The following is a 16337-nucleotide window of genomic DNA, read 5'->3' as shown; positions in this document are numbered from 1 at the left end:
ATGCAGCTCGGCAAGGAAGCGCTGAGTGAGCAGTTCCCAGCCGCTCCTTGGTCCCTGAGTGCCAGGCTGGCTGTTTGCCACCGCACAGCTAGGAAAGCAGGCTCTGGCTCCCCGTGTGGCCTGCAGGAAGGCAGGCAAGCAGACAAGCAGGCCTCCGTGGGAACTCAGGGCCAGGGAACTTTTTCTCCCCATTCCCCGATGCATCTGCTCTGCCCCCCGTCCTTATCCCACTACCTCGCATGCTCAATGCTTAGCACTTGTATAGCCTCACAAATGAACCATACAACAGTATTATAACATAGGCTCGTGTTATTCGATTGGAGTGGGGGTGGGGTTGCAAGTAAAGGGGTAGTGGCTTCCCAAAGATGGCCTAGTGAACAAGAAAAGATTTGACTGAGGGACTTCCAAGCTCTCCACACACGTTCTGGCAACCTCTCTATGTCCCCAGTTCTATATGCCATTAAAATGTTGGAGCCACATGACTTCACATTCAAGCAGGTCCACAAATGGCTGCAGTCAAACATCTGGAGGGCTGATATCCCCACCTAAACCCATTTGTGACAAGCAAAACCCACTCACCAACAGCTGTGCCCATTACAAGGTGTGGCCAGAAACATGCCCATACCCAGATGTTTGGATCAGTGCTGAAGTGACGGTGGAAATATGTCCCCTCAGCAGACAGATGAAGTGGCACAGACAGACAGCCAGACGCTACACCCGCCGGAGAGTGGCTCCGATAAGCAGCAGCCCAAACGGCTACATGTTTCCAACATCCCTTTTCGTTTTCGGGACCCTGACCTGCGGCAAATGTTTGGGGTAAGTAATTTCCACATACCACACTCACGCTTGCGTGTCCCCAGGAAGTTCAGAGTCCCTGGAAGCGGTAAAAGCAAAGCTGTGAAGACAAAATGCCCTTCCCAAGCTTGACCCAGAGTCCATGAGTCCTGACTGAACAGCTTCTGCTTAGCTTCTTTATGGACAGTAATGGCCTCTGGGTCAGCCTTGCAGAGCCATGAGTGGAATTCAGCATTCTCACTCTCTTCCTTCCCTTCAAGAACTCCCTGATTAAGCCTCACCATGGCAGGAGCGCCCTCCATTTCTCATGACCCTGAGCCCCAGCAGATTGACTGGCCTTATCAGCCCAGCATGTTTTAAATGGAGCAGCTCTGTGTTTCAGAACAGAAAATGCACAGATGCTGCTGAAATGATGGAGTAGCCATCCAGTTGCTGCTGTGCTCCCAAGGGACGGCAGTGGGACCCCTTGGCCAATGGGAATACAATATAATGAGAAGCATGATGTCTGAACGTGGTGACAGATCCTTGCGCTTCTGTGTAGACAGGGTGGTGTAGTGGTTAAGAGCGGGTGCTCTAATCTGGAGAACCGGGTTTGATTCCACGCTCTGCCGCTTGAGCTGTGGAGGCTTATCTGGTGAACCAGATTAGCTTGTGCACTCCAACACATGCCAGCTGGGTGACCTTGGGCTAGTCACAGTTCTTTGGAGCTCTCTCAGCCCCACCTACCTCACAGGGTGTTTGTTTTGAGGGGGGAAAGGAAAGGAGATTGTCAGCCCCTTTGAGTCTCCTTACAGGAGAGAAAGGGGATATAAATCCAACTCTTCTTCTTCTGAGAACGGCCTCTGATTCTGGCAGTGGTCTGAGTTCAGTGCCCAGGGAGAGGGAATAAAACAAAGCAGAAGGGTTTACATTGCCAAGATAGGGTGGCAAGAAAATGTTTGCCTGGGTCCCATTTTCATAATCTGTTTGCCCTTCTTTTCAGCAATTTGGAAAGATCCTGGATGTTGAGATCATTTTCAATGAACGTGGCTCGAAGGTGGGTTCAACGTGTTGGTGTCTGGTTGGGGCCTAGTCTCAACATGGGTGCATCTTCCCAGTGGGCCAACCTGCCCTTTCAGTATTTCATTCTGCCCACTCACTCCTATCCTTCCCGTTCTCTTTACCACCCCCTCTCGGTGCCTCACTCATTTAAGCTACCCCTCCCCACCTGCACAACTCTGCAGCCACGGTATTAATCGCATTCTGATGTGAACTTTCCACCCTAATGCTGATGTGCAGAATTTATAGTACTTATTGCACAGGTTTTTTGTATTTTCCCCTTTCTGAATTCATAACGGCATAACTTTCTAAGATGATAAACTAGTAGCCACCAGCTTATATAAAAACAGCAATTTAAAGCAGGAGAAGAACACTCAATTGTGGTGTAACGAGCAATCATTCTCATAGAAGAAATGCTGTATTTTATACGCGGCAACTTGGCACCAAAGGTTGAAGGCAGAAAATATGAGCACGGCAATACAGTTGCCTTTTAAAGAAACAAACACCAAAACATTTTTGACGTGGTCTGAACTTTATTTCCCTGAAGGAACGAGGTGCTCAGAATGTGACAGGTTTTCAAATTCCTTTCAACTGGTAAAGAACTCTAAGGAAAAGACAGATATCTATTACACAGAGTCTCGCAGTGCTGTGAATGGGCTCTCTCTTTCATTAGAAGCGGTTGCAATAGATCAGCAAGCTGAACGCACATCTATGCTGCAGCCACCAGCTGGTCACTTTGTCACTGCCGCCTCTCAGGATCAAGGCCTCGTGCCGCTGGTCGCCCAAGATGGGGAGAGACTGGTCTGTTTCTGTCTCGGGCAAATGGCCACTCGCAGGGAGTTTTCTTTCTCCGCTTTCTCATCTGCCTCTCTCCCCGCCCCCTGTCACCATAGCACAGGTTTTCTTGCTGGAAAACAAAGCCCACCCACTCCCACACCCCCAGCCAACACTTGCGAGAGCAGCAGCCTGGAAAAGCACCCAGCTGCAGAAACACCTCTTTTGTAATCCAAGGGGTGGGAAAGGAACTGGCAGCAGGTGTGTGACTAGTCAGGGCCTGTGTCACATGTGACTATCAAATATGCCAGTATGTTACAGACAGATAAAAAAGGGGATCTCCAACCCTGCTGCATGACATCATGGGCCTGTTTCCCAAGCCCTGGTCAGTTTCAGTACTGGTTCTCAGTCCCGTTAAAAAATCTTCCTACGACCGCCTTTCATTTTCCAGGAAAAAACATGACTCCAGGGCTGCGCAGATTCCATTGCAAATACCAGAACCACAGCTCATGACTGACATCCATCCGTTGCCCCCTGGGGACCCATTTCCTTCAGACCTAGTAAACTCTCTCTGCCATATGTTGATGTGCAGCTATCATCCCTCAGGAAGGCAGTGTCTGTCTCACTCCTCTCCAACCTTACCCTACCCCCTTCTCCTTCCATTGCCCCTTCCCCCCAGTCCTTGGGGTGATTTGGGAAGTCCACATCCTGCCTCTTCTCCCGGGCCCCGGGAGTCTCTGTCTCTGCTGCTCCTTACTCACCCCTTCTCTCTGTCCTGTCCCTCCCACCCCCCTTCTCTCTCTCTCTCTCTCTCTCTTTCTCTCTCTCTCTCTCACCATCCTTTTCTCTTCCTCTTGCCTCTTTCCCTTCCCATCTCTCTCTCTCTCTCTGTTTCCTTTTCTGTCCCCCACTCACAGGGTTTTGGGTTTGTAACTTTTGAAACTAGTGCAGATGCCGATCGGGCACGGGAGAAGCTGAACGGCACCATCGTAGAAGGACGCAAAATTGAGGTGCGGCCAAGTGCACTGCCTGCTCTGCGTCGGGCACGAGGAGCCCTGTGTGCTCTCCCCCACCCCATCCCTGTTGACCGTTCTTCCTCTTGAGCCTCACAGGACAAGCAGTCGGGCGGATGGATGTTGCATGCCTTGTGCTGTTGATGCCCAGAGGGTGAGAGGAGGAGGGGGGTGGAATGGAAGGAAAGGAAAGGAAGTCAGCATCTTTTCCACTGGGGTATGGCCAGATGTTTTGGCCAACCTGAAGGAAGCAAGACCAAGAGTCCCTGGCATTTTCCAGATTACGAAACCAGCTGCAGCTGGCATGGGCTTGAGGTGCCTAGGCCTAGGGGAGGTTTGTCATTTGGCTGCCATTATTTCCTGTTTTCTTGATACATATATATAAAATATTAAGTATTGAATTAAACAGTGCTAATGAGAAATGGCTTGGTTTTGTCCTAAGGCAGCTGGCATGGCCCTTTTTGCTTCCACTGGGGCATGAGCTGCCGCGTAAGGATCATGCCTGTTGCGTGAGTGGCTCCTGCCAGAGCCGCTTAGTTCTGGTAAACCAGAGCTGTGTGGAGAGGAAGTAGTGCAGTGTTTATCCAGACAGCGTTTCACTCAATCTCCTGCCATTTTGCTCTGGGCTTGGTTTCTTATGTACTTTCTTGTGTGGCATGGTGTCCAGCAAGTGATCGTTCCTCTGTGCATGCAGCCTGGGCAGGGCCCTGCATGTTTAGTTGTGAATGTGACATTGGAATTGTGTAAGGGGAAGTTTCAGGAATGTGGCAAACCTTCCAGGATTTTTGCACTCTTTTGCACCTTACGTCCGTGCTCCACAAGGGGCTGCAAGTTGGAGAGCAAAGGGCATTTTGAAAGAGATCCCAAGAGGAAGAAATCAAGAATTTTCAGTTGGATCTGGCACTGCGGGCAGAGCATCTCCTATGAGGACGGATTTGAACCAGGGTCCCAAATGATGTTTGTGAATCCTGAAACTTTCCTTGTATACCTGTTTTGGATATCATGCTTTATATCAGGGTGAAGTTTGGTCCAAGTCCTGTCAATCACACACTTTCTCTGCTCTTTATCTCCACAGGTCAACAATGCCACAGCACGGGTAATGACAAACAAGAAGGCGGCCAATCCCTACACAAATGGTAATGGGAAGGGGAGCGCAGAACTGGAGAGGGGGTGATGTCTGCCAAGCTTGCAGGCCCTTTTATTACCTTGCAGGCCCTTTTATTACCTTCAGCTTTGGAGTGGGGCTGTTTACTGGAAGTTGGAGGGGCTACAAGAGGTGCAAAACATGTGATGTGGGGAAGCCTGGTTTTGTGACACATTTCAGGGAACAGAAGTGGCAAGACTCAGGCATAAAGGAAGAAGGGACAGAAGTAGCGGGCAGATAGGACTTAAAGTGTATTCTCATGGCTCCTTGTTTGTTTGTTTTTCTCTATATAGGTTGGAAGCTGAACCCTGTAGTGGGCACTGTCTATGGCCCTGAGTTCTATGCAGGTAATGTCTGAATCAGGGGGAGAGAGGGAGGGGAGGGGTGGTATGCAAGGGAGGGGAGGGAAGGGGGTTCAGCATCTGGACCTGCCCCACCCACGCTAGCAGAGGGAGGGGGAAGGGAGGGAGGGGAGGCATGCAAGGGAAGGGGAGGGAGTGGGAGTGGGAGTGGCATGCGAGTGAGGGAAGGGGAGGGGGCCTGGCATCTGGACATGGCACACCCACCCTAGTGGAGGGAGGGGAGGGGTGGCATGCAAGGGCGGGAAGGGGAGAGAGGGTGGCATGCAAGGGAGGGATGGCATGCCACCCCTCCCCCTCCCCTCTCCTCGGGATTACAGCCCAATATCTGAATCAGGCCAAGTCCGAGGGCAAGAGTTGCCCCTTAGGGATCTTGTAAAGACCACTGTGTTTCGTAACAGGTCATAATTATTTCTTGTTTCTAATATGCAGTTGTCCACTGCTGCTCGTAAAAACCAGGGAAAAAAAGGAAGAGGGACATTGATGGATAGAATTAGGACTTCCATAAAGCATAACTGAGGCATAATAATGCTTTGGTTATTCTGCATGCCTCTTGTTGTGAGGCCATAGAAGGGAGTGACAAGGGCAAAGAGATTAGGAGTGGAAGGATTATCTCAGATCGGAACGTAACAGAGAGATGGAAGAGAAGATTGAGATGTGTGTATTAGTTTCCTAGCACCTTGGAATAGATCTAAAAACCTCACCCAGAGTTTAGGGGAAGGGGGGGATCTGCCTACCACACAGGCATGGGCATTAAATGCTTAAATGTGTTAAGGGTTATTCCCAGGCAACGCTCATAGAAATTTCTTTCTCTTCGACAGTGACAGGTTTCCCATACCCAGCCACAGGAACAGCAGTAGCATACCGAGGGGCACACTTGCGGGGAAGGGGCCGCACAGTGTACAACACATTTCGGGCAGCTCCTCCACCACCTCCCATCCCCACTTATGGAGCGTGAGTATTTGACAACACCTGGGCCTTTCAGTTGCGGGGGGAGGTGGGGGGGTTGAACCACTTTAGCAAGAGCAGATTGGCCATCACACTCACTGGGAACTTGAGTGATTGGCCACTGCCCTGGAGGGCCTTTGGTGGAGGAAGCCTGCCCCTCTCACAAATGCCCCCACTGCTTCCAGGATTTGCCATCCAGCACTCATACCCTCCTGCTCTTCCTGCCACACCAGCATGCTTGATAGAAATGAAGAGGACTGCCTGGAAGGGCAAGATCCAAAGCCTTGCGCCTCAGACAGGCAAAAGAGCAAACTGCATAGCTCATCTCAGACAGGCAGCCAGAGCTTCTAGGTGCAAGCCTCAGTAAATCCTCCTCCTGTCCTCCCTGCTTTCCTCTTCATCGCCCTCCTCTACCTCCCTGTGCTTCTGCCCTGCCCCCCTGCCCCTTTCATCCCATGCTGCCTTCTCCCTTCCTCTTGTCCTTGCAGCCAGCCACTGCTCAGCTGTTGGGTCCAGTCCCTCTGTTCACAAATGTTCGGATCCTTCCCAACCACATCTCCACCCTCCACATGGGGGGGTGGGGGGGCTGGCAGCCTCGAGCTTGCTCCTTCCAGACTGTTTATCATCAGGCTTCCTCATGTTGGGACCTCTAGCCCTGCCTTACCTCTCTTTTGACTTGCCAGCCCCCTGCAGTCGGGCAGAGGCCGTGGGATTGGGGTGTCACTGCAAGTCATTCCTTCGCTCCTAATGGAGGCAAAAGTTCTTGATGGAAGCCTTGCTTCTCAGAGATGTCAGGAAATGTTTTTATTTGTGTGTGTGTGTGTGTGTGTGTGTGTGTGTGAGAGAGAGAGAGAGAGAGAGAGAGAGAGAGGTTTTCCATCCTTCCCATTAAATTGTTACGATTCAGTGACAGTTCTAGAAATTAGCATCAGTGAAGAATTTGAACAAAGACATTGGAATGAACCTTTTCCCATTCTAAATTAAGTCTTTGATATTCGTATCTCTGGGTTTTACCCCCCCCCCCCAAAAAATCTTTATATAATTTCATTAATGCTGCAACCCTAAGGACACTTTTCTCGGAGCAAGCCCCATTGAAGTGAGTAGGAGTAATTGAGTGGATTGCTCCCTAAGTCTGTTATTACACTGCACCTCAGTAATAGCACCACATTCGTAGGCACTGCACTATGATTGACCTATTCACTTATAAGTAAATCTGAGTTCAGTGCGGTTTGGTTCCTAGTAAGTTTATTTAGGTTTTAGTACTTTAGCATGGTGTCCACACAAGCCATTTACTTCATTCCCAGCCCAAATATGACACAGTTCCTCTGTGGAGTTCTGCACTGTTTTTCCTTTGTTTAGTTGTGGAAACATTTCCAGTTACCTTTTTCTCCATTGTTTTTGAAAACGTTTTTACAGCAATGCTTCTTGCTGAAACATGAATCATCGTCCCTCACAGTGCGGTCATACTGAAACATTATTTCTTTTCCACTAAAAGGGCGACCCATTTTCCATGCCCCCTGTGTGGTCGCCAAACCTCCCCTTTGGCACTTACTCCACTGTTTTGCTGGTTCCCAACCTCACTCCTTTCCCCCTCTCATCTTAATTTCCCCCACTTCTGTGTGTTTCCTCTCCCCCCCCCCCAGTTTATTTCATGAAGCTATGTAGCATCACTGCAGCGCCCGCATGGAAAAAGTGGGGGAAAATTATAGCAGCCAGAAGGAGGGGAGTGCAGACAAACATGGAGATAAATGATAGCATCAAAAACACTTTTCAAATGTAAGTGCTGTGTGTGGAAAAGCCTTCAGAGTACCATCCTAGGAACACTTTCCTGAGTGTAAGACCTATCAAATGGAACTAACAATCCAAGCCCAAGGCGACCGGGGATGGTGCTGCTGCCTTGCCCTGTGCTGCCTCCAGAGGGCTTCCAGGTGGCATGGGGAGGCAGCTAAAAGGAAAACAAAACAGCTGCCTGGAAACTCTCCATAGTGTTTAATAGAGCGACGCCACATGGAAAGGTGGCTTAAGTCTGAAGTCCTGGCCGCAGTGTTCCTGGGAATGCCCAGCCAGCCCCTCCACCCCTCACACCGGCATCCAATCGGTTGCCGGCATTCCTCTGCAGCAGCACCCACTTCTGAGTTTTGCCGCTGCAGAGCTGAAGGGCACCCGGTCACTAGCACATTTGCCCTCTCCACCAGTGGGGGTTCCCCTTATGCCAGCAGAGGGGGTAAACACACTGGCACGGCTCTGCACTGCCTCCATTCACCCATTCACCCTCTCCCCCAATAGGGTTGGGTTGTATGTTTCTGAGTGAATTTCCTAAGATTCTCTCTACGAGAGTAATCATAATCCAGTCTACTTGGTGGCAAGTTCCATTTTATTCAGTGGCACTTACTCCCAGGCACTTATTCCTATTTCGGCAAAAGAAGAGGAAAAGCATGTTTAAATTCAGAAACAGGTTGGCTCAGAAGCGGGGTGAGGAGGAATATCTCTGCTTTGCTACTAGCCTTGTCTCTAAAGGCAACTTCTACAGGTGACTTTAGATCTTGTCAGCAGAAGCCTCTTGTTTAATGCTGTCTGAGTTCATTAGGAAATTGTCAAAGACAAGAGGTGAATATTTCAAATGAAAAGTTCTTTTCCTGTCCAGCATCCTTTTTCCTCTCCATCTTGCCGTTGTCAACAGAATAATCTCAAGAGTCATAGGATTCTTCACTTAACGCTCCATCAACTAGATATGGTTTGGCTACATTTGGAATACTGTGTGCAGGTTTTGTTGCCACATTTCAAACTGGGTTTGTAGAGCTAGAAAAAGCTCAGAAAGGAAACCCAAATGGCCACCTAGGAGGGCTCAGGAGTCTCAGACATTTCAGTTTTATGAAAAGTCGATTAATGAAGAGAGGGGAAACAAGACAGACATTGTAAAATTTAGCACTCTTCTCCCTGTGCTAGAACTTGTAGAATGGCAGAGCTTTTGAATATCTCTGGTGCTGCAGTTTTACACACACTCACCAGAGAATAAGCCCCATAAGTAGGACTTGCTTCTGAGTGGATACACTTCAGATTGTGTTTCAAGACATCTGGGCAGTCCTGTGTTGGTCTTAATAGATAATACAAAAATTGTGAAACTTTTTCCCAGGGTTTTTTACTCCCCAGTCAACACCTGCCTTTTAGCCAGAGGTACAGCCTAAAGGGCAATATCCTCATTTCCCTCTGGGAGGTGACTCTGGAGCTCATAAGAAGCCATGTTGAACAGTTCTCGGTGTGAACACATTAGACCTCCAACAAGTCCTGATGCCATGCGTAATTCGGTGGTGTGAGGATCTAGGCATTCCACATTCTAAAATGTCTGTATTAAGCATACCTGATTACGTGACTAGCATTCTTTACCACACTGTCTCGGCATAAATGTGAAATGAAATGAAACTCTCTAGCACTGACTTGGTACCAAACTCCACAGCAAAATTATAATTCAATCAATAACCAAGAAAACCCAGAAGACATCTCTCCATCTTTTATCTCAGATTTTTACCTTTATGCTCAGGAGTCTTATTCCTGTTTGTGAAACAGTTTGGCACTTTGCAGTTGAAGAAATAAAACTAGTTAATTCTGCCTTGGCGTAATCTCTGTATAGGGAAATTAGAGTTTACTGTGCTATGCAGTGAAAGGGTGAGGGGTTTTTTTTTGTTTTATGCAGCTGGAATAGTGCAGTGGGAGTGGCTGCTAGATCCATGTACTTGCAGCACAAAAGCACTTGTGTGGCATTTCTCATATTGTGATCAACTCACAGCTGGGAAACCGTCCTGTGTCATCATGTTTCCCCTCCCGCCCCAATCTCAAACTCCATGTCCAACATAAATTATGCAAGCCAATTAAATGTATGCAGATGTTCTCTGCAGAAAATACTCAATTTGCATGCTCTGTTCTAAAACTGGTTATTTTACATTTTACGCAGAGTAGAAGTGAGGATAGCAAGAAACTGCATTACTCTGGCAGCCAGAGCAGCAGGACAGGTGTGGAGCATCTGGGAGCCAATGGGGAGGAAAACCTAAATAGGAGCCATGCAGGAGAGAACAGGTAGTCTGAGATGGCCCAGGTTCCTCCCCTTGCTTTCAATACCCTACAGCAGTGGTGGCGAACCTATGGCACGGGTGCCAGAGGTGGCACTCAGAGCCCTTTCTGTGGGCACGCATGCACAGAGTTCGTCATGTGGGGGTCGGAAAATCACCCCCCACACACACACACACATACACACACACATCTAGGCTGGCCTTGGCACAATCCTTTACCTGGGAGTAAGCTTGGTTGCTGGCAATGGGGCTTGCTTCTGAGTAAACCCTCCTAGGGACGTGATTCACCCATTCAAAGTGTTGCATGGTTGCTTCACCAAGCTTACTCCCGAGTAATGCGAGCCTCGGAGCCAACTGTTTTTTTCTAAACGAAATCCTCAGTATTCAGGTTAAATTGCCGTATCGGCACTTGGCGATAAATAAGTGGGTTTTGGGTTGCAATTTAGGCACTTGGTCTCGAAAAGTTTTGCCATCACTGCCCTAAAGGCATGCAGCTGAGAAACATCTGTATTAAAAAAAGATTTAAATGAGCTCAAAATTGTCACAGTGTTTATGTTACTGCACTAATATGTGGAGTGTGCCTGAGAATGACTTCTCTTCCTTGGTCATCCCACTCACCTGTCAGGCAGATCACCCCATCAGCCTGATGACTTGCATAACTCCCACCGTCTACTCTAGGCAGAGAAAGGCAATTAACAGCAACTAAGCCAACTCACGAAGGTTGATTTGGTGCCAGCTCTGGAGCTGTCCTTTGAAATAAGTTTGCAGACGCATGGAATGGACAGAGTCCTTCTTCACACACACACAGCTAGAAGTCACGGTTGTCTTTTCCCCCTCATTTTCTTTGCAGAGTGGTTTACCAGGATGGATTCTACGGTGCTGAAATTTACGTAAGTCCAGCTCTTCTGATTCCTTTTGTGAATCCCTGTTTGTGAAGCAAACACAGCATTTTAGTTTCAAGTCAGGGCTGTAGTAACGAAGCAGCTGGTTTTCACGTATGCCGCTGCTTTTGTTCCCACAAACGGTGTCCACTGCTAATAAATCTGCATGCTGCTTTGCAGAGGATATATTGTGTCTGACAAATTGCACCTGCTCTTTGGGTTCTGAACTGGTAGGGACAATGGACAACCCCCAAATCTGGGGAGATAAAGGTGGCAGGTCAGCACTTTCCCCTCTCCCACGGCTGTATCTTTCTTTTGTTTTTGTCCCTCCTGAGTTGCAACCCATAATGGAAAAAGCTTCAGAAACATAATTGTAGAAATGCTAAAACCAGTTTCCCCGTGCAGGTGCTAGGAGGGGACCAGCCCAAAGAAGCACCTTGGATGCAGGGCCACACGATGAACAAGGGGTAGGGATTGGGGATGTGCAGGTGTGATATGCTAGTAGCCAGTTCCTTTTCACATCTGCTCACCCAGAGGGGGATTTATTTTCTGGCCCCCTGTCACCAGGCTGTATTACAGCAGCGTTTCCACTCCATATTTAAAGTGCTCTGGGCAATATTTCAGGCAGGCTGTGACGGATTTATCAGAGGCGACATCTCGTTAACACTGCCACCCGCCAGGGAGGTGACATTCTCTCTTCAGCATGTTTAATTTCTGCAGGTTAATGTTAGCGAGACCCCCAGGGAATGCTAATGAGACTGGTGTTGACTAGTCTTGGGGGTGGATACATGACTCCCTCCTGGATGGCCTTGCGCCTGCTGGTGTGCCCATGGTCTTTTGCTAGGAACTGGCCTTTTGGCCAAGGCACCCCCTTCCCAGCTGGCCAAAGTAGGCAGGCTTCTCTCCTTTAATGGCTTATTTCTCTTGTTTGCTTCAGGGGGGTTACGCAGCCTACAGATATGCCCAGCCTGCAGCGGCGGCGGCAGCTTACAGCGACAGGTAAGCAGCCTTGTGTGTCAAGAATATCCTTTTCACCTGACAGAGAACTGATCTTGCAATTCATGTCCTGGTCCCCTTCAAATGTTATCAGCCAGCCTCCAGGAGACAGGGCTTAAGAATAGAGCTACCATATTAAGGGATTCTCTCTAGGGCGTGGGGAAGAGGAACCACCCTTGTCCCTAGCAAGTAACTTTTTCATTTTTTAAAAAATGAAACTTTTTAAAATGCACTTTTTAAAATGCCTCTAAGCCATAGGTAGTCATGTAAAAGTAGTAGTCGCAGCAGTCAGTGAATGGGTAGAGTTCAGATGTGGGGAGAAAGAGGTTTTAAGTGGTCTGTTACCCTCTCCTCCTCATCTATAAAATGGGGATAACAACAGTGGCCTACCTTATGAAGTCATTTGAACACTTAGAAAAATGCTATATAAATATTTATTATTATTTATAAAATACCCTGAGCATTTACAGCTTAAGGATTAAGCTGTTGAATAATGTCTTAAGTTAAAGCTTCATTCTCCTTTTGGAATGTTGGTCTAAGAGCCTTTGAAATTCAGCTCCCCCCCCTCAAAATCCTCTTATAATTTCATTCTCTTCATTCATATGATCCAATATTGACAAAGGATCTGCTTCAATCCCACCCCTTCTCTCACTAGTTTCCAAGTGCAGCCAGAAATCTATTTAATCTTCGCTTCTTGCATACCAAAACTAGTTCTTTCCCATTTAATCTGTCCTGCATTTTGTTACCAAATTGTCAGTCACTCTAATTTTCCCTAAAGGCACTGATGTAAAAACCTCACAAAACTCTCCAAAGTGCTAAATTTAGGAGCTAGCAAGTGTTTTGTTTTTTTCCTCAGAGCCAGAGTTGATATTCCCTCTCATAGGCCGCCAAGAGCCTATTTCAGATGTTGTGACTAGGGAGAATTAGCAGACATTTGGGGGGGGGGGCTGCACATCAGCCTACTTGCATTATTTGGAACACATGTATCGATTTTATAAGTACCCCCACCCAGTGGTGGGATTTAAATAATTCAACAACCGGTTCAAGAGGTGGGATTCAAATAATTTAACAACTGGTTGTTTACAAGCACCATTTTAACAACCGGTTCTGCCGAAGTGGTGTGAACCTGCTGACTCCCACTACTGCCCCCACCCCTCCCATTCAAACAAAAACCCTCAAAAGGCAGGACTCCTGACGATGCCAAGAGGCTGTTCATGCATATGGCCACAGCCTCTAAGCATGCGTTTCCACTCCCTGTACCCAGCGAACACTCATTCTTCTCAGGTAGAACTTCTGAAAGGGATTAGTGCCTCCATTATGAGGCCAAGGCAGAACTGCGAGTGCATCACTGAACATCTTCTTTTTGCCTTCCTTCCACAGTAGGGAAAGGGAACCATCAGCTGCAGTCCCAGTTTTAAAGGAGCGCAGTAGTGATTTTACTGCAGTCTGTTTGGACAGGGGGTTCTGTTGGTTAGTTTGTTGTGTTTTGACTGATCATGACTTATCAGTGAAAATATGAAGAATTTCCAACCCTGGAATACCAAGCTAAAATTGTATCACTTATTCCATCCAACCAGGGCTGCTTCCACACCAGGATGGGAAAAGATGTCCCTAGCTGTGGAAGCAGCAGCAAGTGGCATGAGGGATGCCAGCCTCCAGGTGGGACCTACGGATCCCCCGGAATTACACCTCATCGCAAGACAATAGAGATCAATTCCCCTGGAGAAAATGGGTGGTTTGGAGGATGGCATTCTATCCCACTGAGGCCCCTGTCCTCCCAGGGATCCACCCCAAAATCTCCAGGGATTTCCCAACTAGTTCTGGCAATACCTCCCACCCCCAGCAGTAGCGGAAGAACCAACATGGCAACAATTGCACGAGCCCCCTCCCAACCCAGCAACCCCCATCCCCCAATTCCAGATGAGTCAAAGTGCGAAGCAGCATCAAACTCAGCTGGAATGGGGGAAGCCTACTAAAGCGGAGAAGGGAGGATTGGCTGCAAATGGAGCATCCAGACAGATGCTCCACCCCCCCAAACATTCCCCACTGCTCCTCTGAGACGGATTAAAGAAAGCTTGCATTTGATCCAGTGCGAAGGAGAAAATCCCAGGTGGCCCCACCACTCGTACTGGGAAGGAGCACGATGTCTACCAGGAAGCTATCCACAGCTGTCCAGTGCAGAGTGACAGTGTTACAGGGCTTCACTCACAGCTGACAAATGACTGAGAGGAGGCCCCATCTGATTTGTGCCGTTTCTCAGCCCTCTCAAGGCGCAGCAGTTTCTCTGTGTTCTGGAGTGGAAACATTTGGTCTGCTCCCTGGTGCCTCGTGGGATGCATGAACACTTCAAAATTATCCATTTCTCTCTCATTTAATGGCAAATGACTAGTTTCTATTACCTCAGCTATCAAAGAGATGGAGGCTCACCCCTTGGTGAGGGAGAACAGGGTCTCTGGTGACCTCCAGTGGCACAGATGTGGCTTCCCTGTGTCTTCCCCCCAAGCCTCCCTCCCCCAGTCAGCAGGGAAGGCAATGAGTTGGTGGGAATCACCCCTTTCATTAGCCCTGCCCACATGTCATCAGGCTTTCAAACATTCCCGCAGCGGAGTGAAAGGAAACCCCAGGGAGCCGCCGTTATGCTGCAGCAGAACCTTCTGACGGCTTCCCGTTGCCAAGGCTGATTGGAACGGTCGGAACAAGAAATGAGCAGCTCATGTAGTCTGGGATTGCCTTGGACCCCTTGCGGGTCCATTTGAAAATGCCCGTCAGTTTTATTTATTTTATTTATACCCCCATCCTTTCCCAAAAAAGGTTAGTCTCAGGGTGGCTTCCAACACTAACACATACAATATAATACTATACTGATAAAAACCACAGAATTTAAATTGTAATTGCTAATGCTAAGTTAAAACACGGCAGTCTGCTATCATAGCTACTAAATAATATTAATGTGTCCTAAGGGTGGTTTATAATACTTGCCAGCAGATGACCACAAATAACATGAGATTTATAGGTCTTCCGTGAGTAGAGACCGAGAGAAGGGAAGGGAGGGAAAGGGAGGAAAGAAGGGAAGGGAAGGGAAGGGAAAGGACCTGTTAGAACCATCGCTGCCTCATTGCCTGGTGGAACATCTCTGTCCTTCAGGCCCTGCAGAACTGGACTAGATCCTGCAAGGCCCCAGGTCTCATTTGACAGAGTTCTACCAGGCTGCCCCTGGACGAGGACAGCCGGACAGTTCTCAGGCCAGGGACCACTACTGAGTTGTTTCCTGTAGAGCGTAAAACTCTCTGAAGGTATATCAGATGAGGTATACAGATACAATGGCCTCATTCCATTTAGGGTTTTAAAGGCAAGTACCAGAACCTTGAACCTGATCCAGGACTCAGTCTGGAGCTGTATATGTGCCCCCATGATGGCAGGGGCTGATGGGAATTGTAGTTCATGAACATCTGGAGAGCCACAGGTTGCAGACCCCTGCTCTAGACTTTCTCCTTTGTGGAAAATGGAATCTCAAATGCAGGCTTTGAGCACCCCGATGCTTTCCAGGATCCTAATTGAACATCGGGATGTGTGTATGGAACCCGGCTCCTGCTTGCAGGTCACCCTTGCCGGTCACCCTCACTCCGTTTAGGTTTTACTTTCTAATTTGCAGGCAGGGTTGTCAAGATCCCTTAGTGTTTTTATTAGAAGTGTCAAATAAGATGATATAAAACCTTGTACAGTAAAGTTCACACTTTTGTGATCCATTCAGCAGTTAATATATATCCTTATTAAAGAGGCCCTTCTGGGAGTTTCATATCTATTAAGAACATTCATATTGTGGAAGCATTTAAATCTTTTATTTCCTCCACTGATTTTCATAGAAGGAGTGACCTAGAGGGCCTTAGATTTGTATGGCTCGGGATTCCATGTTTGAAACATCAAATCCAGTATGTGGGGGGGTCAGAAATATATATACATATATATATTTCCACCCTAGGCTCTGGGGACAAACCATTTTCAGGTTCTTTCTAGCAAATGTATTTGCTTGTTTAACCGATAGGTCCCAGGTAGAAGTTGTTCCAGACCTAACTCTCGGTTTTAGCTAAGCGGTAGAACACATGAAAACCACACCAGCATCAGTGTCTGGAATGTTTCCGCTAAAAAGTTGGGGGAAAGACCTTGCTTGCAGGTGGAACTGCACAGCTGGGTGACGTCACCAAACCCCACATGCCCCTTTCCTGCCACAGAGCCACATCAGGAGGGAGCAGTTTGGAAGCAAAGAGCAGCCAGTGCAAGCAGGGGGCGCACCTTCTCCCTCCACTGCAGCTCTGTGGCTCCAGACC

General features: G+C 48.2%; 2 protein-coding genes across 18 annotated transcripts in view; one reads left to right on the top strand and one right to left on the bottom strand.

Moving 5' to 3' along the window:
• Positions 1 to 16337, top strand: part of RBFOX3 (RNA binding fox-1 homolog 3) — a 402764-nt gene that overhangs the window by 381611 nt on the left and 4816 nt on the right. For 11 of the 17 annotated variants that reach the window (XM_048491452.1, XM_048491458.1, XM_048491465.1 and 8 more), the window contains 9 exons: positions 676 to 816; positions 1778 to 1831; positions 3525 to 3617; positions 4696 to 4756; positions 5058 to 5111; positions 5945 to 6077; positions 7138 to 7167; positions 10986 to 11025; positions 11954 to 12015. In XM_048491452.1, the coding sequence (XP_048347409.1) occupies positions 676 to 816; positions 1778 to 1831; positions 3525 to 3617; positions 4696 to 4756; positions 5058 to 5111; positions 5945 to 6077; positions 7138 to 7167; positions 10986 to 11025; positions 11954 to 12015 (668 nt within the window). The remainder of the gene's footprint in view (positions 1 to 675; positions 817 to 1777; positions 1832 to 3524; positions 3618 to 4695; positions 4757 to 5057; positions 5112 to 5944; positions 6078 to 7137; positions 7168 to 10985; positions 11026 to 11953; positions 12016 to 16337) is intronic. The other 6 variants (XM_048491451.1, XM_048491455.1, XM_048491450.1 and 3 more) reach the window with 5 other exon arrangements.
• ENGASE (endo-beta-N-acetylglucosaminidase) overlaps positions 10550 to 16337 on the bottom strand; it is a 38468-nt gene continuing 32680 nt past the window's right edge. Inside the window, exon 14 of the mRNA XM_048491447.1 lies at positions 10550 to 11060. Within this exon, the coding sequence (XP_048347404.1) occupies positions 11022 to 11060 (39 nt within the window). The 3' untranslated portion in view covers positions 10550 to 11021. The remainder of the gene's footprint in view (positions 11061 to 16337) is intronic.

Source organism: Sphaerodactylus townsendi, linkage group LG03 (genome assembly GCF_021028975.2).
Source record: "Sphaerodactylus townsendi isolate TG3544 linkage group LG03, MPM_Stown_v2.3, whole genome shotgun sequence".
Classification (NCBI taxonomy): domain Eukaryota; kingdom Metazoa; phylum Chordata; class Lepidosauria; order Squamata; family Sphaerodactylidae; genus Sphaerodactylus; species Sphaerodactylus townsendi.
The sequence above is the reverse complement of the archived record's forward strand: the minus strand, read 5'-3'. Positions and strand labels throughout refer to the sequence as shown.